Below are 24,705 nucleotides of genomic sequence, written 5' to 3'. Positions count from 1 at the left end.
TTAAGTTGTTCTCGTAGTGAAAATGTCTTTATTCTATGAATTGATCACTTCAGTAATAGTAATATCACTTGCCACTTAGTTATATACATGTAGAATAGCACAACAAATGGGCCTTATGCTCTATCACACACACGCACACACACAGTGGGGCCATTGTAAGTTCATATGAGACATTAAACAGATGGTGAGGCTCCTTCTGCTCATCAGGGAGGATTTGGGAGGAAAATCTCTAGGTCATGGCTGAGTAGAAAACAGGGCCGTGACTCTCTCTCTCTCTGTGAGAGGGAAGGTTGTAGGGATGAGCTGAACTGAAGGTATAGACACATGTGATGTGTTGAAGAATTTTCTTTGTCTGTGAGTTTGGTCAAAGCTTATAAGACATGAGCAACCCCATCTTGGTGTTTGATCAGAGTGCGTTTCTCCATATTGCAGAATGTTATGTTCAAAAGACTCACCGGGTGTTTGCAGGTTATTTTAAAACTAACCTACAAACACCCGGTTCTTTTGTGTGATCGCAGATTGCCCATGAGGGGACCCTTCTGCACAGCAGAAGTTTCAATTCACTTTTATCTATATATCACCAAATTACAACAACAGCCACCTGGAAGTGACTGTTAGTCACAAAAATTGTGGACAGAAAATAATTTTCCAATTCAGAATAAATCAAATTACTCAATTAACTCAAACTTAATTACTCAAATTAAATTACTCAATGGTTTCATTTATTATTACACTTTTTTTTCAGTCCTCTTACATCTAATCACAAAGTGTGTACAGGCTGGAGGACCGTACCTTAACTGTTAAGCTTACCTTTTTAACATATGATGTCTGTGTACTGACATAATATCAAATATGAAAGAGTTTATGACTTATCTGTTTTTCTTCTCTCAAAGAAAAGACAGAAAATTTCACAATATGTGAAGTTACAGCACAATTTCTCCAAATGTGCACTTCTTTTTCAGTCAGTGTGCTTTTTCAGCATCCACACAGCCAAAATATATTGCTTGTATAATGCTGTAGTCTCTTGCACTTTACCATTTTCTCCCCAGTACCACAAAGGGTGATTCCCAAAGTACGAGTCAATAAACAGAGACTCTAAAGCAAGAACAGAAAGATACAGGTTGAAGACCAAAGATTAAGGATTGTGTTTTTATAGTATGCAGTAAACCATCCCCTAGTCTTCTCAGCCTTGTTGCGTGTACCTTAGAAGTCAAATTATACATTAGTCATAATTTGAAAAATATTTTAATTTAATTTAGAACTGAGATGCCAAGCTGTTATCAGAAATCTTATGCTCACCAGGAGCATGTATCCCCACTTTCTAAACGTTAAGGTGTCAAATCCATGACCCCAACATTAGGGTCATTACACACAGGCTAGAAGTGTAAGTTCAAACAAATTCACAGAACAGAAACAGAACCAAACTCAGCAGCCAAACAGTATGTCCTCAGTGCAGGTTGAAAAATCAAATGCCTCAGCTTGGATGGGCTAATGCAGTTTTCCGGACCAGGACCAAAATGGAAACCCCAGAATCCCAAACAAAATGGTCACAAAACACAAACTGGGGCTTGAGAAACAGAGTCCAAAACACAGGTCAGGGGGCCGGCCTGGGGGCTGGCAGCCTAACAGTTCACTTAGTTCTGGTGGCCGGCCCGGAGGTTTCCAGCACAGGAGCCCAGAGTGAAACAGTTCAGGGGGTCGGCCACGCAGAAGGCAGTGGCGGCAGACGCAGACCGGATGGCGGCATGGCAGCAGCAGTACCAGGCAAGGCTGAAGCTGAAGCTGAAGCTGGACCAGGCGAGGCCGAAGCGGATGCAGAGGCAGGCGAGGCCGAAGCGGATGCAGAGGCAGGCGAGGCCGAAGCGGATGCAGAGGCAGGGGAGGCAGGGGCTGGACCAGGCGAGGGAGAAGCCAATGCTGAAGCTGCAGGCGAGGATGATGACATGGAGGCTGGACCAGATGAGGGTGTAGAAACTGTAGGCAACAGCGTGGGAGCCGCAGGTGGAGGCGCTGTAGGCGACGGCGTGGGAGCCGCAGGTGGAGGCGCTGCAGACGACGGCGTGGGAGCCGCAGGTGGAGGCGCTGCAGGCGACGGCGTGGGAGCCGCAGGTGGAGGCGTTGCAGGCGATGGTGATGGCTGGACGGGCTCCACGGACCCCCCAGTGAAAGCAGCAGGCTGAAGCGGTTCCTCAGACCCCTCAGACGAAGCTGCCGGTGACGGTGATGGCTGGATGGGTTCCTCGGACCCCCCAGCGGAAACAATCACAGAACCAGCAGGCACGTGGGCCTCTGGCACACATGAGGAAGGCTGCAGCTGCACAGAGCGCTGACCTGTGGTGGATTTGTGTGTGATATGTATAACTATGTAACTATATACTCTATATATGTATGTGCACTGAACATATATATTTTTTAACTTTCATGTAGAGTCTTAAGCACAAGACATTTTTGCTTCACCGAGGTTTATTAAGGTGGTACAAGAACAGGGCAGTTAATGTAGGGGGAGAGTTCTCCTGAATAATTTACTCTCCAGTAACTAACCTTCCCTAATACACACTCAACGTCTTTTTAACGCAGCACAACCAAAACAGTAACATTGTAACAGAGATCCTGAACACATCACGATAAAATACCATACAAAATAAACACACACACACACACACACACACACACACACACACACACTTTGAACCCACACTGAAGTGTTTTTAAGCATGTAACCTGTGTATTATATGTTATAAGATTGTGCCACTTGCTGTATAAGATTTAATAATTAGGATTAATGTGTGACCTTTGACCGTGTCATGACCTATTGTGATAAGCCAGAGCAAGGGGTACTCAGAGTCCTGACTGGCCTTTGGCCAAGACCTTGGCCGCTACCTGACCCCTGCAGCTGTGCTGGGCGTGTGGGAAAGTTACCCAGCAGCAGGGGGCGGCGATACTGGTCCCTATATTAGGGGACCAGAGGACACCCCCAGAGCTTTTTTTTCCTCCTGCTGCTGCTTCCTGTCCGTCTCTGTGTTGCTCTGCTGTCTGTGCTTAAGGCTGTACACCCCGGGGTTTTGCTTTGCTTGCTTTCTGCTATGTAATTCTCTTGCTAAATGTCTGTATGTATTTTTCCTGCTGTTCATATGATTCAGTGTATTAAACTCTGTTCTAAGAATTCTACTCTTTTACAGAGCATCTTTTTGAGTGTCTTGATTTTAATTGGATCTAAGAGGGTTGGATCTCCACATCGTTGGTGGGAGAAGGTTATCAGGATGGCTTCAAAATTTGCGACCACCCCGCTCAGGGAGTGACAGCCGGGTGTAGTCCTTAGCTGGCATCTTGGCCTCCAGGGGTCCAGAGTTAGCTGAGGGTAGTAACCCAGCCTCTGGGGAGGCCCTGGAGCAAGGAACACTCTCAAAACTAGCTAGTACATGAAGTTTTTCAGTATTAACATGTTCGTCTCTCTGCTTGGAGTGAGCGCTCGGAAAACAGTCCAAAAAGGGCGGTGTAGACACAGCCTCTTGAAGAGGGGCGAGTGAAGACTGTGACTGAGCCATTAACTGGGCTACTGACTGAGCCATGGACTGAAATATGGGTTGTAGTGACTCTAGTGGTGATGATAGCTGAGTAGCTGACTGAATTGGTGGCTGAACAGGTTGCACTGACAGAAGTGGAGCAGGTGAAGTAGGGAAATCCCTAGGAGTACTGTCCCCTATCACAAAACACTCAGCCCCTGAGTACAAAGTCCCTAAGTCAGAAACAACCTGATCAGTGTCCTTTACACTCACCACAGCCGGGCGCGCTGTAGTCCCAAACTCCGGTTGCGGAATGATGCGCTGGCGGCGCGATTGTTGCTTCCTTGTGGAAGAGGAAGCAGGGGTGCCTGAAGGAAAGGAGGTAGAACTCTGTTGCGGCTGCTCCTGCTGCGGGGTGGAAATGACAACCGCTCCCGTCAATACCACAAGAGTGAGAGGAAGCGTGGTAGGGTGATGATGGCGAGGGTAGCATTTCTTCTTTAAAAGTGGATTGAGTGATTTGGCCACAAACCTTGGTGAAAAATGCTGCTGACACCGAGAACACCAAACGGCGAGTGCCTCCAGAAGGGCAGCTGAATCTTCCTTCCCAGGACCGCCCATGTCAAACAGTACAAAGTTCAGCCTCGCTCTCAGAGCTGTTATTATGCGTTTTAGTCCATTAATGTCCAGGAAAGTGACAGTGGAGGCAGTGGACGACAAAAAATGATCAAAGAAAACTACCTCCAGCTGCCTCTTGTAGGGGTCCGCAGCGTGGATTATCCTCCCATAGTAATTCCACAACTGCGCGAGATACTTCCCCACTGAAACTAAACGTGAGTCTGCTGGATCCATGCTGGTCGTGTCGTACTGTCATGGCTGGGGCAGCAGTCGTGTGGCAGAATAAATGAGGACCCAAGATGCAGACAGTGGTGGAGATGCGAGTGGAGGTTTATTTACAGTGAAAATAACAGAGGTGAGGGCAGAACTGAACATAACCCTAAACTGGGTAAAACTAACAAACAAACCTGGAACATAAGGTCAGCGGGAGAAACTCAGAGATGGCAGATGAGGAAGGCTGGACAGAGAGACGCAGAGGAACATAGTGAATGAACACAGACGACATGACGAGGAGCACAGGCAGACACACAGTATAAATACACACACCAGGTAATCAGGAAATGGCACACAGGAGGGGACACAGCTGGAACTAATGGGCATAACGAGACACAACCCTACAAAGTAAAACAGGAAACTCACAGACTGTTTTACAACACAAACTCAGGGATACGAACAGAGCACAGAGGACAGACACAGGTAGGGCTGATAAAAACACTCAAGCACTAAACACAAGAACCAAACCCTAAGAACTAATACCAAAATCAGAATTAACACAAAACACAAGGTGATACCAAAAGGAAACACAAAACGCTGGGTCAAAATGACCCAGGACCATGACACATGAGGGAAGACAGTTAAATACTGTGGCAACACAACAAACCTTGTTTAAAAAAAAAAGTGGGGAGCTGGCTCTCACTCGATCTCAGTCAGCTCTTCTGCTCATGACACATCACTAGAGGGAATTCAAGGAGAATCCCCATGGGAGCCATAGTGCTGAGTTTTGTGAATAGTTATTCTTCATTTCACTGTAAATAAAGTCACTGTTCTTCATCAGAGTCCTGCATTTGGGTCCTCTCTCTCACTACTCAAGTCTGCCACCGCAGACCCTGACACTCAGTGAACCTAATCTAATTTATAGCTATATATAACTTAATATCCTTTTAACCCAATAAACACTGTCCAAAACCTAGAGACTGAAAAGTAACATAAGCACAACAATCCCAACTGATACAAACCCAAGAAATATTAACCACACTCAAAAACACATGGACACTGGGACACCAGACCCAGGGCCATGACACTAACAGCCTCATGCACTCTAAGATTTTTGAGGTTTTTGTACAATGGTTTAGGCACAAGCATAATTTCAACTTCTGGATAAAGATTGCTCTATTTTTATGCTTCTTAAGAAATTAAGCATGCCATGTCTTTAAGTTCTTCTCATTAATGCCTACTTAATAATAATGCACACCATGTACTCTGTGACATTAAGGTGCCCTTTCAAGAGTTTGTGCACCATGTTGTTTTGCCTCTGTTTTGTTTTTTTTCCGTTTTTGTCATCTTCTGTTCAGTTGAAAAAGATAATTTGATGTCTTTAATACTTTATACGGGTCAAATGTTTTAAGAATAATGTTTCTAATGTAAATTTGTAAAGAATCTTTAGATAGGATGCAACATTTTGTGAACAGCTACCTCAGAACCTGGTGAGCCTGTACTGTTAGATGGATGTAAGTGCAGTCACTTGCCAAAGGACTTTTGGCATGGACACTAGGGAAGCCAGGGATCAAACCAACAATCTTCCCATCAGTAGATGACCTGCTCTACCTCCTGCACTACAGACACCCATGGAAGGTCTCCTCTTTACTTTTTAGCTCTGATTGACTGATGGGGTATCATTGTCACCCTGCTGGGTGGGTGGACAACATGAACACCCAATTTAGTGAATGTGACAACCATGGGCGTAACTTTGTGCTAAACATTGAGGGGGTCAATGTTTAGCACATCACAGTGGTGCTGACGTCACATCGTCATCTTCAGTAATCCATACCTTGCTTCCTCCTGTTGTCTGGCAACAGCTGAAGAAAGCTGTGAAGCTACAGTGTTCCCATTTGAGCACAGATGTTCATGGCATGCATATGTAACTGACTTTTTGCACGTCCTGAAAACCTGAAGAGAGCCTTTTTCCAATTTCTAAAGCCTACACTCACAAAGGCAGTTTCACACTTGCTTCCAAATGTGAATACCTGCTCTGCAAACCTCTTGCACCTGATATAAAAAAGCTCAGTTAATTTTAAATGGTTTGAGGGATGTGGTATATTCACATGGTTTTGGAGAATGCATGTTCCCTTACCAAGAAGTTGGAAAGCATTTGAAACACCGTTTGCCCTCTTACTAGCATATTAAGATATTTTTTCTTTTAATGTTGTTTCAGTGTTTCCCACAGAAATTTACTGTAATACAATAACATTTAGACTGCATTCTTTTTTACAATGTTATATACTTATAACATGTACATATACATAACATTCCTCTATTGTTTGAGCTGCCTTTCTCTCCCCTCACGTCTATATACAGCACAATGCCCCCCACCCAACACACACACCACTGCAATCCCCTGTTAGCCCACTCCCCACATGCACACAGCACACTGCCAGCCCCCTCCCCCTACTGCATGATCAGTAAGCCCCTTCTCCACATATACAGCATAGTGTTAACATCAAAGTTTGGCGTGATTCATGGTGCCAGACGTCAACAAATAGGGCAAATATTTCCTTTTAATTACATTGGAATTACTTTACATTCAGTATTTCAGATTTTTTGCAGACAAGCGAAAGAACAGCTAACCAGATGTTTCTGTTAATCCTCAACTCACCATTTCACCATTACATCTTTTTGCAACTAACAAGCCTACAAACATGCACCATCATTCACCATATGTCTGTGTGCAGCCGTGTGCGCTCGAAATGTGTCTGCTCTGAACCTTGCTGCCTATGCTCTGAACTAACCAAGGTTCAAGGTTCAAGGTTCTTTATTCGACACATGCATAGTTATACAAGTATAACACACAGTGAAATGTATCCTCACCTCATCCTTCTTTAAATACGGGGCTAGACAATAACATTTCACAGCTCTTATATATTACACCATAACATGAGCCTATACCTTCAGCTCCGTTCTTGTATCCTTCCCTTCAGAGAAAGAATTACAACTTTATACTTTGCACTGATGTATTTTCTAAATTCTATCACACACATATGCAAATAGTGAGCGCAAAGTTGAAAGGGCAGAGCACGTCATACACCCTTGCTGTCTTCTTCAATGAAGACACAGCAACCTTTTTAACCCTTTTGGGTTATTGCTGTGGTTCTGGAGTCTTCTTGTGATGACAAGGAGGAGCACAAGTTGCACGACCCTCAACCTTAACAGCTGTCTGGACTGTAAGCCGTGCCTGGACTAGTCATTGCTTCCCACTGGTTCTCTAAAGATTTGTCATCTAGTCCCAGTCTGGAGGTCCCCCCCGGGATGATTTCTTCCAGCAATACACTGGCTACTGAACATTTATCTCCTTTACTTGAAGGAAAAACGTCTCACCATTTTGAAAGCATATCGACCAACATTTTACTTTCTGTTCAGTGAACTTTACTTATAAAAATCAAAACCTTATCTGTAACACCTCTGTGATGGCCAAACCCGTGGCCACACTCTAAAGTCGGTAACTTTTGTATTTTCATTTTCATTTTGAACATAGTAACACTCTTTAGTTTCCAATAACTTTATTGATTGGTTTGGATACATTTGTTCTATTTGTAAGCGCGCACATTTAGTTTACTTATGTATTCCCACCACTTCATTATTTTCATTTTTGACTAACCTTTATCTTTTTATTTCTTACCTGCTATCATCCCTGGGAGTTGCTGGACAAAAGATGGTAGCCAGGGTTTGAAACCATTAAATACAAAGAGGGCTAATTGGACCACACCACCACTTCCTACTGAAGGGGAGAATATGTGTTTTCTTTCATTTAAAAACAAAGTATTTGTATTTAATTAAATATTTGGGTTTAGGGTTTGATGGTTTTGATTTTCTTCTTTAGTGTTTACTTTATTAACAAATTAGAATGTACTGCATTGTTTTGTGATTTATGATTGTGTTCGTTTGTCACCCCTCATGTGTCACAATGGTCTGATCAGCCATTATATATACCCCTGTGTGTCATTTCATGTTTAGGTCAATTATGTTTGTTTGGGCAGTCATTTGGTTTGTTAAGTTTGTAGTCTTAGCCTGAGTTCAGTTTTGTTTCTTTGACCTCTTTTATGAGCTCAACGTTTATTGCTTTTGTAAATATATTTTGGGGTTAAATAAATGGCAACCCTATTTTTCAAATAATTCCTGAGACTCCTCCTGTTTTTCAACTCGGTCCATCACATGTGGTGTCAGAAGTGGGATCCTTCAGTTGAGGAGACAGGATTTTTTTTTGCATTTTTGCCCTTTTTTCTCCCCTGACAAACTTTTTGAGCCATGCAGAATGCTGTGCGCCCAAAGAGAGGAAATAAAATGGAGGCCAAAGAGGCCTTGCAGCAGCCAGAGAGGGAGAAGGAGATGGAAGAAGGAATTTCAGTTGTGGCTGGAGACACTGAAGGAGAGGATACCAGGGAGCCAACTTTGCTTGATATTGCTGGGATTCTTCAGTCTTTCATGGGACAACAGGAAGTTCGAGATAAAAAGCAGAGAGAGGATGCTATACTGCAAGAACAGCGTTTTAAGAGTTTGCAACACCAGTTTCGGCTTTTGCAAATGGAAGTGCAGGCCAGAACCACCCCACTTCCAGAGCCCACATCAACTGATCCAGAGCCTGTTGAAACTCCAGCTGATTATCAGACACAAGCAACATCTCAGCATGAGGGTTCTGGCTCAGCCTCCATATTAACAGGTCAGTCTGTGCATATTCATCATCCTAAACTGGAGAAACTAGCTGTTGAAGATGATGTTGAACATTTTCTCACTACTTTTGAGAGAATTGCAGCTGCTTGTCGCTGGCCAGAGTCAGACTGGATTTTTCACCTCATTCCTCTTCTGACTGGTAAGGCTCGAAGTGCCTATGTTAATATGGATGTGGACGATTCACTGCAATATGAGAAGGTAAAAGCTGCCATTTTGCAAAAATATGATATAAACCCAGAAACATACAGGCAAAGGTTTCGCTGTCTTGAAGGTTTTGATGAGAGTCCCAAGGAACTGTATGCAAGACTGAAAGAACTTTATGAGAAATGGATTCAGCCTAAAAACAGAACTATAAAAGAAGTTGGTGAAATTATTGTCTTGGAGCAGTTTTTAAGAATGCTGTGTCCTGAGCTTCAGGTTTGGATTAAGGAGCATAATCCAAAGTCTGCTGCAGAGGCCGCCACCCTGGCTGATGTGTTTGTAGCTGCTCGAAGTAAGAGTCAGCCATGGAGCAACAGTGCATGGAAGGCTGCCCGAGATTCACGTCGGTCGCAACCCCCTCAGCATCCTCAGAGGTCAGCGACGGGTGTGGGTAAGCCCTTTACAAGGGAAAACCAGCCTCCAAATACCTCGAAGCCAGGTAAAAGGCCACCAGTGTGCTACCTTTGTGGACAGGAAGGTCACACTAAGCCCATGTGTCCTAATAATCAAAGCAAATTATCTCAAATGTGTTTTGTGCCTCATCAGAATTTGGATATTAAATCTGAGAGAAAGCAGTCAAATAAAATCACCACAGTTAAGATTAATGGACAAGAAATGAATGCTTTAATAGATACTGGCAGCACACAGACTCTGGTACACAGGAAATATGTGTCAAATGACCGCACATGCCCCTATGTAACCATATCAGTTTGCTGTATACATGGTGATGAAAGACCATACCCTACTGCTGATCTGTTTATTGAAGTGCAGGGGACACCCTATCTGTTAAAGGTTGGTGTAGCTGATAGTCTGCCCTATCCTGTAGTTCTTGGGGAGGATCTGCCAGTCATCTATGATTTGTTGAGAGAAGTGCAGGAGTGTAATGTTGCTATAACAAGGGCTCAAACTAAAAATCAGGATGACCATTATGCAACCCTCAGTGCTTTACCCTTCTTTGAGGCTGAACTAGAGACAGAACCCGGGAAGTCTCGGAAGCCACGCAGTCAAAGAAGACGTGAAAAATTTCAACACACTGTTGGAAAGACATCAGTTCAGGCTGCTCCAGATATGCCTTTAGGTTTTTCAGTACCTACAAACATCAGACAAATGCAGCAGGCTGATCTAACTTTGTCTGCCATGTTGCTGAGGGCCAAGGAAAAGGACTCTGTTGAATCTGACACAAATAAAGAGCAGTTCATTCTGCAAGATGGCATTTTATACCACCAGCACGGCCAGGTTAAGCAGTTAGTGGTCCCTAAAGTGGCTCGCGAAACAGTGCTTACTTTGGGGCACTCCATTCCCTGGGCTGGCCACCTGGGGAAGCATAAAACCACCGCTCGCATTAAGCGATACTTTTTCTGGCCTGGCTTGTGCTCAGATGTTGCCATGTTTTGCAGGAGTTGTCCTCAATGTCAGAAGACTTCAATTAGGGTCCCCACCAAAGCACCACTCCAACCTCTCCCAATCATTGGTATACCATTTCAGCGCCTTGGCATGGACGTAGTTGGTCCTGTGGAAAAAAGTAAAGCTGGAAATCGCTTTATGTTAGTCATTACAGACTATGCTACGAGGTATCCTGAAGTCTTTCCATTAAAAACTGTTAAAGCAAAAGCTGTAGCTTCCTCATTGATTCAACTGTTCTCAAGGGTTGGATTCCCACAGGAGATTTTGACTGACCAAGGCACTAATTTTATGTCTACACTGTTGAAACAAGTCTATAAGCTGTTAGGCATCAGGAGTGTGCGGACAACCCCTTATCACCCACAGACAGATGGACTGACTGAGCGTTTCAACCAAACTCTCAAACAAATGCTCCGAAAGTTTGTCAATGATACAGGGTCTGATTGGGACCAGTGGCTGCCATACCTCCTTTTTGCCTACAGGGAAGTTCCTCAAGCCTCCACTGGCTCTCTCCCCATTTGAGCTTCTTTATGGCCATGAGGTGAGAGGCCCATTAACCCTGCTGAAGGACTCATGGGAGGGAGAGCAAGGTAAAGAGGAATCGGTCAGTGTTATTTCATATGTCATTCATATGAGGGAAAAGCTTCAGCAGATGAGTGAACTGGCACAGAGCCATATGGCAGCTGCTCAGAAGCAACAAAAGACTTTGTTTGATAGGAAAGCTCGCCACAGGAGTTTTGTCCCTGGCCAGAAGGTTTTGGTCATGTTGCCAACTTCTGACAGCAAGCTGCTGGCAAAGTGGCAGGGACCCTTCGAAGTACAGAAGAAACTTGGACCTACTACCTATAAAGTTTCCACACCAGGTCTCCAGCGAGGGAGTAGAGTGCTCCATGTTAACCTTCTTAAGGAATGGATTCCACGCACTGAGAATAAAACAGAGGGGTTGCTTATTCACAGCGTGGATGAGGAGGAAGAAGTTAATGACTACTTGCCTTCAGTAACAGCCTCTGTCCTGGACCTGAACCATCTCACCAGTGAGCAACAGTCTCAGGTAACACCTCTGATTAATTCAGACACATTTCAAAAGTACCCAGGTCGCACCAGTCTGGTGGAGCATGACATTGTTTTAAAACCTGATGCAGCTGTGAAGCGTATGAGTTACAGGATACCAGAGCGCTTCCTGGTGGAGTTAAAGGAGGAGGTGGACCTCATGCTGTCTCTTGGAATCATCCAACCTTCAGCAAGTGAGTGGTGCAACCCTGTTGTGTTGGCTCCGAAAAAGGATAGCACAATACGATTTTGCATCGACTTCAGGTACCTCAATTCCATATCAAAATTTGACTCTTACCCAATGCCACGCATTGACGACCTTATTGAGCGTTTGGGGAAGGCAAAATATCTGACGACCATTGATCTCTCCAAGGGATACTGGCAAGTACCTCTCACTAAACAGTCTCAAGAGTTGACAGCATTCCGTACTCCGTGGGGATTGTTCGAGTTCACAGTCCTGCCATTTGGTCTGCATGGGGCCCCAGCAACATTTCAAAGACTAATGGATAAGGTACTCTGTGGTCTCTCAGCATTCACCTGTGCGTACCTTGATGATGTTGTTGTTTTCAGTGGAACTTGGGAAGAGCATGTGGATCACCTAAGGGTCGTGTTGGATCGGCTGCGTTCCGCAGGCCTTACCATCAATCCAGCAAAGTGTGCTCTTGCTAGGACTGAAGTCCAGTACCTCGGGTTTACTGTTGGAGGTGGGACAATTAAACCGCAGGTTGACAAAATTAATGCAATTGCATCATGTCCTCTTCCACAAACCAGGAAACAGCTGCGATCCTTCCTTGGCATGGCTGCGTTCTATAACAGATTCATTCCCAACTTCTCAGCGAGAGCAGCCCCACTGACGGACAGCACTGGCTCAAGATGTCCCAATAAGATTCGGTGGACAGCTGAAGCCATTGCAGCTTTCAAAGACATTCGCCAGTCCCTGAGTAAGGACCCCGTTCTGCACTCACCAGATTTTACAAAAGACTTTACGTTGCAGACTGATGCTTCTGAAAGGGGTCTGGGAGCAGTGCTTCTGCAGGGACCACCAGAGGATCGACATCCTGTCGCCTACATCAGCCGTAAGCTGCTACCAAGGGAGAGCCGCTATGCAACGGTTGAGAAGGAAGCCTTGGCCATTAAATGGGCACTTGACTCTTTCAAATATTATTTGTTGGGAAGAGAATTCATCCTTCAAACGGACCACAAAGCCCTGCAGTGGCTGGAAAGAATGAAAGACACCAATGGGAGAATCACCAGGTGGTATCTGGCTATGCAGCCATACCGGTTTAAGGTTCACTACATCCCTGGTAAAGACAACACCACTGCTGATTACCTCTCGCTGCCTGATGGAAGATCCAGAAGTGGGGGGGTGTGTGATGGCCAAACCCGTGGCCACACTCTAAAGTCGGTAACTTTTGTATTTTCATTTTCATTTTGAACATAGTAACACTCTTTAGTTTCCAATAACTTTATTGATTGGTTTGGATACATTTGTTCTATTTGTAAGCGCGCACATTTAGTTTACTTATGTATTCCCACCACTTCATTATTTTCATTTTTGACTAACCTTTATCTTTTTATTTCTTACCTGCTATCATCCCTGGGAGTTGCTGGACAAAAGATGGTAGCCAGGGTTTGAAACCATTAAATACAAAGAGGGCTAATTGGACCACACCACCACTTCCTACTGAAGGGGAGAATATGTGTTTTCTTTCATTTAAAAACAAAGTATTTGTATTTAATTAAATATTTGGGTTTAGGGTTTGATGGTTTTGATTTTCTTCTTTAGTGTTTACTTTATTAACAAATTAGAATGTACTGCATTGTTTTGTGATTTATGATTGTGTTCGTTTGTCACCCCTCATGTGTCACAATGGTCTGATCAGCCATTATATATACCCCTGTGTGTCATTTCATGTTTAGGTCAATTATGTTTGTTTGGGCAGTCATTTGGTTTGTTAAGTTTGTAGTCTTAGCCTGAGTTCAGTTTTGTTTCTTTGACCTCTTTTATGAGCTCAACGTTTATTGCTTTTGTAAATATATTTTGGGGTTAAATAAATGGCAACCCTATTTTTCAAATAATTCCTGAGACTCCTCCTGTTTTTCAACTCGGTCCATCACAACCTCTACAGTTTTAATACCTGTGCATGAAGTGTTAGTAACACAAATCATAGAAAAATCATTGAAAAATTACAAAAAAATTAAAGTAAACCTGGAACCCTTCCTTTTGACACATGGTCCTTCCCATGTGTCAATCTACCATAATTAGGAAAATGAAAAAAAGAAACAGGTTAGATACATTATTTCTTAGACAATATCAGGGCTTTTCCTCTGGAGTAGCTTTGCTCCGGGCCTGTAAACCTTTGTTAAATTAAATTGAAATTAAATTAGTGTGGTTTTCATGTTAAGTCTGTTCAACTCCTGGTTTCGCCACTGCATCCGTTCTATATTTGCCTAAAAACGAACAAAATCTTTGAGTTAATATAAACTTCACATTTGCAAATAGCTGTAGGTCAGAGGAGTTATAAGGCATCCAGCTCTGCAGCCACAAGTTTGTCATGTGCAATGGATTTTCCTGAATCAGTAAAAACATTATTTCCATAATATGCCCAAATCATGGCATATTGGAGTCTTATTCAGAATTACTGTAACCGGTGGCTGTTCTTAAGTAATTTCAATGCTACAAGCTCAGCAACTGAATAGTGATGTGATAATGAGCCTAATGCTTAGGTGTTCTGTGGCCTCTAAGCATCCCACTTTGTTTTTACTGGCGACTGGGTTGTGTGATGCTGAATCATTCATAATCACCTTCAGGAAAAAAAAAACAAAACATTAGCCAGTTATGTGTCCTCAAGGTCAGCTCTGGATAAACGGATTCCAGATATGGCTGCTATAAAATAATGCGGTTAACCATCCGGTTCTGTGAAAGAAGTCATCCTGGGTTTAACACAGTACACTTTTTAACTGTGACATTTGGCATTTTCCACAATACAATGTGGCATTATAAGCAACAAAGCTAATAAATACATAGTTTTTCTCTACAAGGATCGGTGACACAGGAAGTGGCAGCTAAAGGGTTTAGTCTGCATGGCCCACAAGCTCATGTGAACCTAGATTATCTTCCCATCGCTGGTCGCTGTCATTCCTCACTCCTGCTAAAAAAACAAAACACATACATGCACCCTTTTTCCACTGTATGGGTGAATTGTTTATCAGCATTGGTTAATCCTAAAGTTGGTGCAGTTTTTAATCTCAGTTTCAAGTCAGTCAAAACTTTATTTTCATATCATCAGTCCGTCACACAGCATAACTGTTTTATAAGCATTCAGGGTTGCTTCACATCCAGCAAAAGCTTGCTATGACGAATAGGCTAATGTTAGCATTTTACCACAACTTCACCAGATCTACCTAAAATAAAAACTAAACTTATGTCCAATCCAGTGGAATAGCAAAGAAAGATGATGAAAAATGATTACTTACCTGTGGTTTAGAGGGTCCACCTGAACTTGAAACAGCCAATGAAAGAGGGGAAGAGAGAATGATGGTCAGCACTAGTATTGGTCTCTATAATGTATGCAAATGAATGTGGGTCAGAACCCCTCAAGCGTGCCCCTGGACGCCAAAACAGTGCCAGTGTACAGCAATTTGAAACTGAAAAAACAAAACAAATTGAAACTGAAGAGAGTCACGTGATGGAGCGTTTGGGAATGGCCGCACCATAGAGAGTCTCTGACCCCCGTCAACCCTACATTAGATTTGAAAAAAGTTAGAGGCTCCCAAATAATACATTTCCGGACTGTGGTGACTTGCTAGATCAGTGTCCTCGAATTTATTGAGAGACATGGCCACAGGAACTAAGAAGAAGAGCGTGCAAACCCGAATCTCCACGATGGCGGTGGGGGAAACTAATGCTAGCAGTGCCAATGTTAGCCCTGCTAGCCAAGAAGAAGGGCCAAAGATGGATATAAGCGGCCTGTTTGCCAAAATGACTAAGCTTGGAGCTATCCTAACTAGTGTTTCGGCCGATGTATCTCACATCAAGTCAGACATGGTGGAATTTAAAAATGCTATAAGTGCAATCCAAATGACAGAAGCTGAGGGCCTCATCTCAGATGTGGAAGACAAAATGAGGAGAATAACAGAAGATAATGGCAAAAATGCTAAAAAGCTTGAACAATATGGGCCCGAGTAGACTACCAGGAAAACAGAAACCGCAGAAAGAATATTCGGCTTATCGGTCTGGAAGAGGGTCTGGAAAGTGATGGCAGCATAAATGATTATGTGATGAAGATACTCGCAGATGGCCTAGGTCTACAAGGGGAGGAATATGAGCTGGAAAGATGTCACAGAAGTACGAGACCACGCCTGGGACCTGGTCAACCACCTCGAACCGTGCTGGTGAGATTTCTCCGTTACACTGCACGACAAAAAATTCTCATGACCGCTAAGCAGAAAAAAGGAATACTGTGGGAGAACTGCTGCTTGTCATTTTACGAAGATATGACCGTGGAGCGAGCGGCACAGAGGAAGCTTTTCTCCCCAGTAATGAAGAAGTGTTGGCAGCATCAGACAAAGCACACCCTGGCACATCCAGCAAAACTTCGATTAACATGGAAAGGTCAGCAGAAGAGCTTTGACAGCGTTGAGGAGGCAGAGAGATTCGTGCGTGAGAACTTTCGGGAAGTGGTGGAGTAAGGGGTTAGCAAGCTAAATTACGAGTATGGGAGCGCATCGTTAATGCTTTCATAAGACGGGGGCGGGCTCCCTGGGGGTGTCGACACCCCAGGGAGAGCTTAAATTTTATCAAGATTTATATACGCCCAATAACAAAGTAAGTATGGATCTGCTGAGTGCATACTTTGATAAAATGAAAATACCAAAAATTTCACAAGAGGGTAGGGACAAATTGGAAACTCCCCTAACTGAGGTAAAAGAAGCTATCCGTGCAATGAAAGCTGGAAAATTACCAGGAATAGATGGATTCAGCAGAATTTTATCATAAATTTATAGATTTGCTATGTCCTTTTCTAACTGAAGTATTACATGAAGCTTTTGAATTTGGACGACTCCCTGCAAGCTTTAATCAGGCAGTAATATCACTAATTCCAAAAGTGACGAGAATTTAACTGATCCAGGTAATTACAAACCGATAAGTTTAATCAATGGCGATTGCAAAATTCTATCCAAAGTTTTAGCAAAAAGGTTGGAGGTTGTACTACCACAAATTATTCATCAAGATAAAGTAGGGTTTATCAAGAATAGATCTGCTTCTGATAATATGAGGAGATTACTACACCTGCTGTGGCTGAATAGAAATAACACAAATCCTGTATTGGCTATATCTTTAGATGCACAGAAAGCTTTTGATAGGGTGGAGTGGAACTCTCTGTTCACAGCCCTGGAAAAGTTTGGAATAGGTGACAACTTTTGCAGATGGATTAGAACCATATACTCTGGGCCAGAAGCAGCTGTATTTACGAATGGGGTACTTTCTCCTTTTTTTAGTATTTCCAGATCAACACATCAAGGATGCAATTTAAGCCCATTGCTATTTACAATCTTTTTAGAGCCATTAGCTATTCAAATTATAGAAAATGCAGAGATTAAAGGTGTATTTGGGGGAGGCAGAGAACACAAATTGTTCCTGTATGCAGATGATCTCGTATTAAACCAAGACCCAACTAATTCTATGACAAAACTATTAATACTCAATAATAATAAGTACTCAATGTTTTCGGGGTACAAAATTAATTGGCATAAATCAGAGGCGATGCCAGTTTGGAATGGGAATGGAGTATGAAGTATCTTGGAATTGAATTGAACCCAAATATTGAGGATATTATGGTAAATGGCCTGTATTTGTATAGCGCTTTACTAGTCCCTAAGGACCCCAAAGCGCTTTACACATCCAGTCATCCACCCATTCACACACAGGTGATGGCAAGCATACATTGTAGCCACAGCTGCCCTGGGGCCTGGGGCGCACTGACAGAGGCGAGGCTGCCGGACACTGGCGCCACTGGGCCCTCTGACCACCACCAGCAGGCAACGGGTGAAGTGTCTTGCCCAACGACACAACAACCGAAACTGTCCAAGCCGGGGCTCGAACCGGCAACCTTCCGATTACAAGACAAGCTCCCGACTCTTGAGCCACGATCGCTATGGCTAACAGTATGCTAAATTTGACATTGTGGGGAAAAGCAAACACAGTAAAAATGGCTGTAGCACCACTCATCAACTATTATACAGAAATGCTGCCTATGTGTATCCCGCGACAGATGTTGTAAAGCTACAATAATATGATAAAAGATTTTCTTTGGAAGGGTTGTAAACGCCGTATTAACATTAATCCACTGTCCCAACCCAAAAAAGAAGGGGGACTAGCCCTGCCCAATATAGAGTATTATAGCATCTCTTTTGAAATGGCTAGATTAGGCAAACATTGGGCAAGGAAAAACAATATAGATTGGATTTTAATAGAACAAGAGCTTGCATCTCCATTCACACCCATTGATATTTTATCACAAAAAGTAAATAATCACGGTAAAACGCAAAACCCTATTTTGGTATGGTTGGAGGTGCATGAGAAAATATAAACTTGTGCCATATGTACAAAAGTATGCCCCCTTGTGGTATAATCCTAAAATTAAAATTGGTAAGCAGACTGTTTACTGGACACAATGGCTAAGAAGAGGTATCAGAACTGTTAGTGACCTATTTGAAGGGGGTGTTTTCATGTCGTATGAGGATATTAAAAATAAGTTTCGTTTGGAAGGTAACGGTCATTTTTGGAAGTATTTGCAAATAAGAAACTGTTTAAAAGGAGGAGTTACAATAACACTTGAAAGTAACCCGATAGAGAATTTTATGCTACTACCCCCATTACTATGCACAGCTGCAAAATGGTATAATATTTGTCCATAGATTAAAAATAATATAAATAAGAGCCTGAAAAAAGTATGGGAAAGGGATCTAGGGTGTACAATGGATGAAGGTACATGGGATTCTATATTGTCGAACAATGGATTATACATGAGGGAAGCTGGGGGAAATTTATTCAATACAAAATTCTTAATAGATATTATTATACTCCTTCAAGGCTGTATAGAATGGGGATTGGTAGAGATGACTTGTGTTGGAAATGCCAACAAGCCAAAGGTACTCTGATACACGCCCTCTGGGAATGCCCGCTGGTTTTTCCAGTTTGGAACACTGTATTGAATTATTTGCAGGGGTGGACACTTTGTAACTTACCCAGATCGCCTAAATTATGTCTACTAGGAGACAAAGGAGAGGTGCTGCAATTAAATAAACACCAGTTTAGAGTGTTAAGTACTGCATTGGTAACATGGCACATGTCATTTTGGAACACTGGAAGGACTCCCATACTCCAGCGCTTAAAATGTGGAAAGAAAGAATGATTGGGAACGTTGCTTGCGAAAAGATGTTGGGAAAGTTACATCAAGTGACGGAAGCTGCGGTGGAACATTGGGACTATTTTTGCACCTACATGTCTACCTGACTTGGACATTTGAGCTTAATACAACAGATGTTAAAACTTCACTGTTTTTGTTTTGTTTTGTTTTATTTTGTTTTTTGTTTGTTTGCTTCTTGTTTTTGGTTGTTGCGTTTTTGTATTTGCTGTTATAAAATGCAAAATCTAATTAATACTTGAATTATATAAAAAAAATTGAAACTGAAGAAAAGAATTTAAGCAAAAAACCAAAAACAAACAAAAACAAAAAAAGAACAGTTTCAATTTTGGTCAATCTTCAACTATCATTTTTTTTTCCAACTTCAATACAAAATTTTTCAGTACATTTATTTCAGTTACATATTTTTTTTTCAGCTTCATTTTAAGGTGGCATCATTCTAACCCCATATTCTATTATCTCATATAATCAGTGGTACCTGTGTCAACCGGGGTGGAGAGTGACCTGCAGTACTACACTCCTTCCACCGGATGGAGCCAAATATCACTTTTGTCATCATTAGTGATGCAGAACTCAACTGGTGAAAGTCAAAGGGGATTTATTTACAATGAGAACACCAAGTGGAATATGTACATATATATATATCCAGGGGCGATTTTAGCCCATTTTGGGGGTGCTTCAGCACCCCCAAAGATTTCTTACTTTTTTGACAATATTTGCTGTTTGTGTGACACACTACTAAAAATATAAAAAGCATACAGTACTTGGTTGAGACGTAACACTTTAACAACAAAAGTATAGATAACCCCCCCCCCCCACCAAAATGGTTTGTTCCAGCTTGGCTCTCCCCTGCTCTGGCTCTAGCACCCTTGCTGCTAGAGCGATGGTGGCTGAGACGCAGCGGAGCGGAGGTGTAAGTGCCTGGCTTAAAACAGGACATATTAGCTGCCAGGGGCGTCACTAGGTTTTAAGGACAGGGGGGGCTTAGCCCCCAAGAGATGCACACGATATGAACGAACGTAGTGAATGAGCACAAAATTTCACAAACAGAAAAAAAAGACTGAGAAATTGTTTTCCTACTTTTTTGGACAGATTAAACATCCTAGGCCACCAATAGATCTATTGTTTTATTTCAGTCTGTTTTATAACACAGTACAACAAGAAAACAGAGGAAATGTGTTTGCTGCATCAATAACAAGAAAAAAACTGAAAATAAAAAAGTACATCATTTGTATGGCTGCAATCACCAGTTACTTGGTGGGTGGAAGCATCAAAGAATGAGGTCCGTTTTTAAGAGTGGCAAATCGGTCAATCACTCTGTTGTGACTCAGATGCTGAAGCGTGTCTTTTTCAATAGACATGACTGCAAGACTGTGAAGTCTTTTCTGACCCATTGTTTGACGCAGCCAGGAGTGCAGCCGACGCAGTGCACTAAAGGACCTTTCGCACGAGCAGCTGCTGACAGGCACCATTAGGGCAACTTGGATGGTTGCCTTCAGAGAGGGAAACATGTCTGAATCAAGGAGGTTGTACACAGACAACATATTTTTGGGTGGACATCCAGCCTCTGTTTTCCGGGTAAGAAAGTTTCTGGCCACCAGAACCTCCTCTTTTTTCAGGTCAAGTCTGTAGTGCTTTGCAAGTTCATTCAAGTGTGGTTCACTCAAGAAGTTCTCAGATTTAGGACTGCATGCCTGGATGCCTTTTAGCAGCCCTGCATCTACACTGCAAAATCTTTGATCAAGCTCGCCAACCATCCGATCCACACAAGGGAAAAGTAACTCTCTTTTCAATGTGTCTGAGTTGTTCAGTTCAGTGCTTGAACCCACAGTTGCCTCCAGGACAAAATCCTCCATTTTCCTCTGTTTGTGCCTTGTCTTGGCACCTGGTTCAGGGATACTGTGGGTGTTACACAGGGCCTTGGTTTTCTCATACAACTCTGTAGCAAATGCATCTGAGTGTTTGCCCTTAAGTGTGTCACACACAGCTTGTTTGCAGATAAAAGCTTCTGCCAGGTCTAAAGTCACTTTCTGCAGGAATTTGTGGAGTCCTTCGGTTACAGACAGAATCGACTGAAACATCAGTAGTGCATAGACTGCTGAGAACTTGTAGAGCTTTGCTCTGAGACCAACAGCTATAGGGGATCCAATTGCAGATAGGCACTCCAAAATGGCAGGCAATGTCTCAAGAACTGCACTGACTGATCGCAACTGACATGCCCAGCGAGTGTTTGAAAGTTGCACAAGCTCAGTTTTTGTCAATCCAAGCTTTGCCTGAGTCTCCATGAACTTATGATGATTGACTAGGGAGGTGCTGAAGAAAGAATACACACACTCCAACAAGCTGAAAAGCTCCACAGCCTCTGGGACAGCCTTGCAAGTATTGCACAAAACCAGGTTAAGGTGATGAGCATAACAATGCACATAGATAGCCTCAGGATGGAGCCTTCTAAAATGTGCTTGTACACCTCCAGTGGAGCCACTCATGACGGCTGCACCATCATATGTTTGTGCTACACACTTAAGCTCTGCAAGACCATAGTTTTGGATCTGCTGCTGAATCTCATTTGCAATGGACTGGGCATCAAATGATTTTATCTCTGCTAGTGCAAGGAAACGCTCCTTCACTGCCCCCTCTGACACGTACCTGACACAAACAGCTAACTGCTCTGCCTTTTCATCCCTTGCCTCATCTGCCATGATGGCATAGACCAGGGGTTGGCAACCCGCAGCTCCGGAGCCGCATGTGGCTCTTTAGTCCTTATTTTGCGGCTCCGGGTGGTTTGGGAAAATAGAAAAAGTATTTTGCTGAAGTGCATTTTATTTGTGTTTAGTTCTTTTTTTTAACTTGTAGTTCTAAATTGGAAGATTATTGTGATTTTGAAATATAAAAATAAAGTTATATCTTATTATTTTTTTCATCGCTCAAAATAAGCGTCACACTCGGGGAAACCGGTGTACCTACCCGCCGAAACGCCGTGCATTTATCGAGACTTTCAACCCCAGGTAGGTCAATTATGGATCTTCGGATCCACATTATGTCAGCAGCTGTTCTCCACCATGAACTATGTTAAAAACAAACACCGCTCACGCCTCACAGATGACAGCTTACAGTCCTGCGTAAAGATGAAAGCCCTGATTTGCAGACACTGTGCGCCGAGGTTTGGGAGCAGAAGTCTCATTGTAAACATATCACTGCAGACCCGACGATGTTTGCATGAACATGCTTTTCAGCATCTCTTTATTGACCACTTTTCACACACAGTTGCTGTTCACATACAGCCGGCTGTAGCTTTTCAGCTCACAGCCCGACAACACAACAGCAGAGAGAGCACAGGCGTTAAGGCGGCGAGGCGTGATTGCGGGTGCCGCTCAGGTGTGTCCGACTCCCCTGCAGCGGCACTGCAGACCACGCCCCGCCACACACATTAACAAGGTAAAATAGATATTTAGGCAGAATTTTGCAAATATCTATTTTTTTTTTTTTTTAGCAGCATAGTGCTTTTTTTCCAATTACTTTTTAAAAGTCAGGTCAAGGCTCCAAAAGCCTTGACCTGAAAAGTGTGGCGGCTCACAACAGTTTTTGTTTGCTACATGGATCATTTTAGTTCAGCTGGGTTTCTTTCCTTTTGTTACATTTCTTTAAGAGTTCAAAATGTGTTAATTACATAAATAAAATGTAATTTTCTCTGTAGCACTTCATGGATTTCATAAGCAACACACCTTAGTTGCTCTATGGATTCTTTTAAAAAGCAGTTAAAAACTTTTCTGTTCAAACAAGCCTTTTGTTGATCTACGTATTTTATATTCTTTACATTATTTACATTTGATCTTTTACATTGTGTATAATGTCTATTGATTGTATTGTTTATTTTAATATTTGTGTACAGCTCTTTGTGACTGCCTGTCTGTGAAAAGCGCTTAATAAATAAACTTTACTTACTTACTTTAGTTGTTCACACAAAGCACAAAGGTAAAAAACAATATATACAGTGTTATCTTCATTTTAGATTTCAAAAAGTATTTGCGGCTCCCGGTGTTTTCTTTTGCGTGGAAACCGGGTCCAAGTGGCTCTTTGGGTGTTAAAGGTTGCAGACCCCTGGCATAGACTTTAGACTTTGTCATTTCAGATACAATGACACTAGTAACTTCCTGGGCACAACAGTCAATCATGACATTCTGGGATGTTGGTGAGATATACTGTGCATTTGATGGGGGATTATGTTTTTGAAGAAAAGGATCAAACTCCTTCAAAAGCTCCATGCATGCAAGAAAATTCCCTCTGTTCGGGCTGTCTTCACTTTCATCATGGCCATGAAAAGGGAGTCCCTGTCTCCCTAACATAGAGGTTACTGCAACAATTCGTCTGAGATACTCTCTTCTTTCGACTGTCTCACTCACATTTGCAGTTGCTATCATCTGTGCAACGTTTCCCTGTTTGCTAGTTCCCTGGTAGCTTTTCCATGTAACAACACTGTCCTTATGTGTTTGAGCCATCTCAAGATGACTAAAGCTTTCTTCCAGTTGTTGCAACTGCTACTGACCAAACTATCATGTTTGATGTTTTTGCCAAACACTCTACATGGGAAGCAGAAAGCTGCATTCTGGTTGACTGAATATTCTAACCAGTTGTGCTTTTCAAACCAGCTGTGGTTAAATGCTCGCTTCTGTGTACCAAAAGTATCATGTGGATACCTCCTCAGCTTCACCTGTCTGGGCCCTGTGTCTTTGTCACCTAAATCAAACCCTGCAGTAGAATGAGTTGCTGCAGCTGCTTCATCATTTTCCCTCTCTTGGCCTGTTTGCTCTCCTCTCTCTGTAATAACTTGATCTTCCTCTGCCTCTCGATCCATTTGCTGCAGCTCCTCTGTCTCTCCTTGCTCTCTCTGACTTGAACTTGCCTGTTGACCTTTTTCTCCCTCAGCCTCTCCTTCTGCCTCACCCTTCAAGATACATTAAAACATATTGAATTGTAATGTAAATTGCTAATATCATGACTTCTGCTCACGCACCACAGTAATTTGTTGCTCCCAAATATTTTGAAGTTACAAACATTACATTTTGAGCACGCATGTGACTAAAATGGTTGCAATTTAAAGCCCTGAAAAATATCACTAAATTACTTGAATTGAAGTAATATTAAAAATAGAACCCTCAAAAATATGTGAGTCAGGCTAATTTGACTTATATATACATACATATATATATATATATATATATATATATATATATATATGTAGGGGCGTCTGTATCCAGTAAGGGTCCTAAGGCTAGACCCCCTATGCTAAGCTAGCCTGCCGCAGATATGAGCGAGACAGATAAATATGAAGGCATGCCGGCTCGGACGTCACCCGGATCAACAAGGTCCGCGTCAGGTGTTGAGGAACCAGGGCACCCTGACGAGAAGTGGGCTACTGGAACAAGAAGGCATCGGTAGGCAAGAGATGAAAACAGGGCGTTGTTGGAATGCGACTACGCAAGTAACCCTGGCGGAAGGGGTTACATGAATAGGTGACTCCCAAGCTAGGCGAGTGGCTCCAGCAGATCCCGCGAACAACATCG

At 42.8% G+C, this 24,705-nt stretch overlaps 2 protein-coding genes across 2 annotated transcripts in view; both read right to left on the bottom strand.

The window, feature by feature from the left end:
* The window catches only part of LOC100692857 (uncharacterized), a 444,159-nt gene that overhangs the window by 153,588 nt on the left and 265,866 nt on the right, over window positions 1–24,705 (bottom strand). The window lies entirely within an intron of this gene.
* Window positions 19,993–23,631, bottom strand: LOC112846433 (zinc finger MYM-type protein 1). The gene is made up of 2 exons (XM_025905929.1): window positions 23,254–23,631; window positions 19,993–21,855 (listed from the first exon to the last, which is right to left on the bottom strand). The coding sequence occupies exons 1-2, from the start codon at window positions 23,560–23,562 to the stop codon at window positions 20,395–20,397; spliced, it is 1,770 nt and encodes a 589-aa protein (XP_025761714.1). The 5' UTR covers window positions 23,563–23,631; the 3' UTR covers window positions 19,993–20,394.

Source organism: Oreochromis niloticus, linkage group LG3 (assembly GCF_001858045.2).
Source record: "Oreochromis niloticus isolate F11D_XX linkage group LG3, O_niloticus_UMD_NMBU, whole genome shotgun sequence".
Lineage (NCBI taxonomy): Eukaryota > Metazoa > Chordata > Actinopteri > Cichliformes > Cichlidae > Oreochromis > Oreochromis niloticus.
Note: the sequence above shows the minus strand (reverse complement) of the source record. Positions and strands in the feature narration are given on the sequence as shown.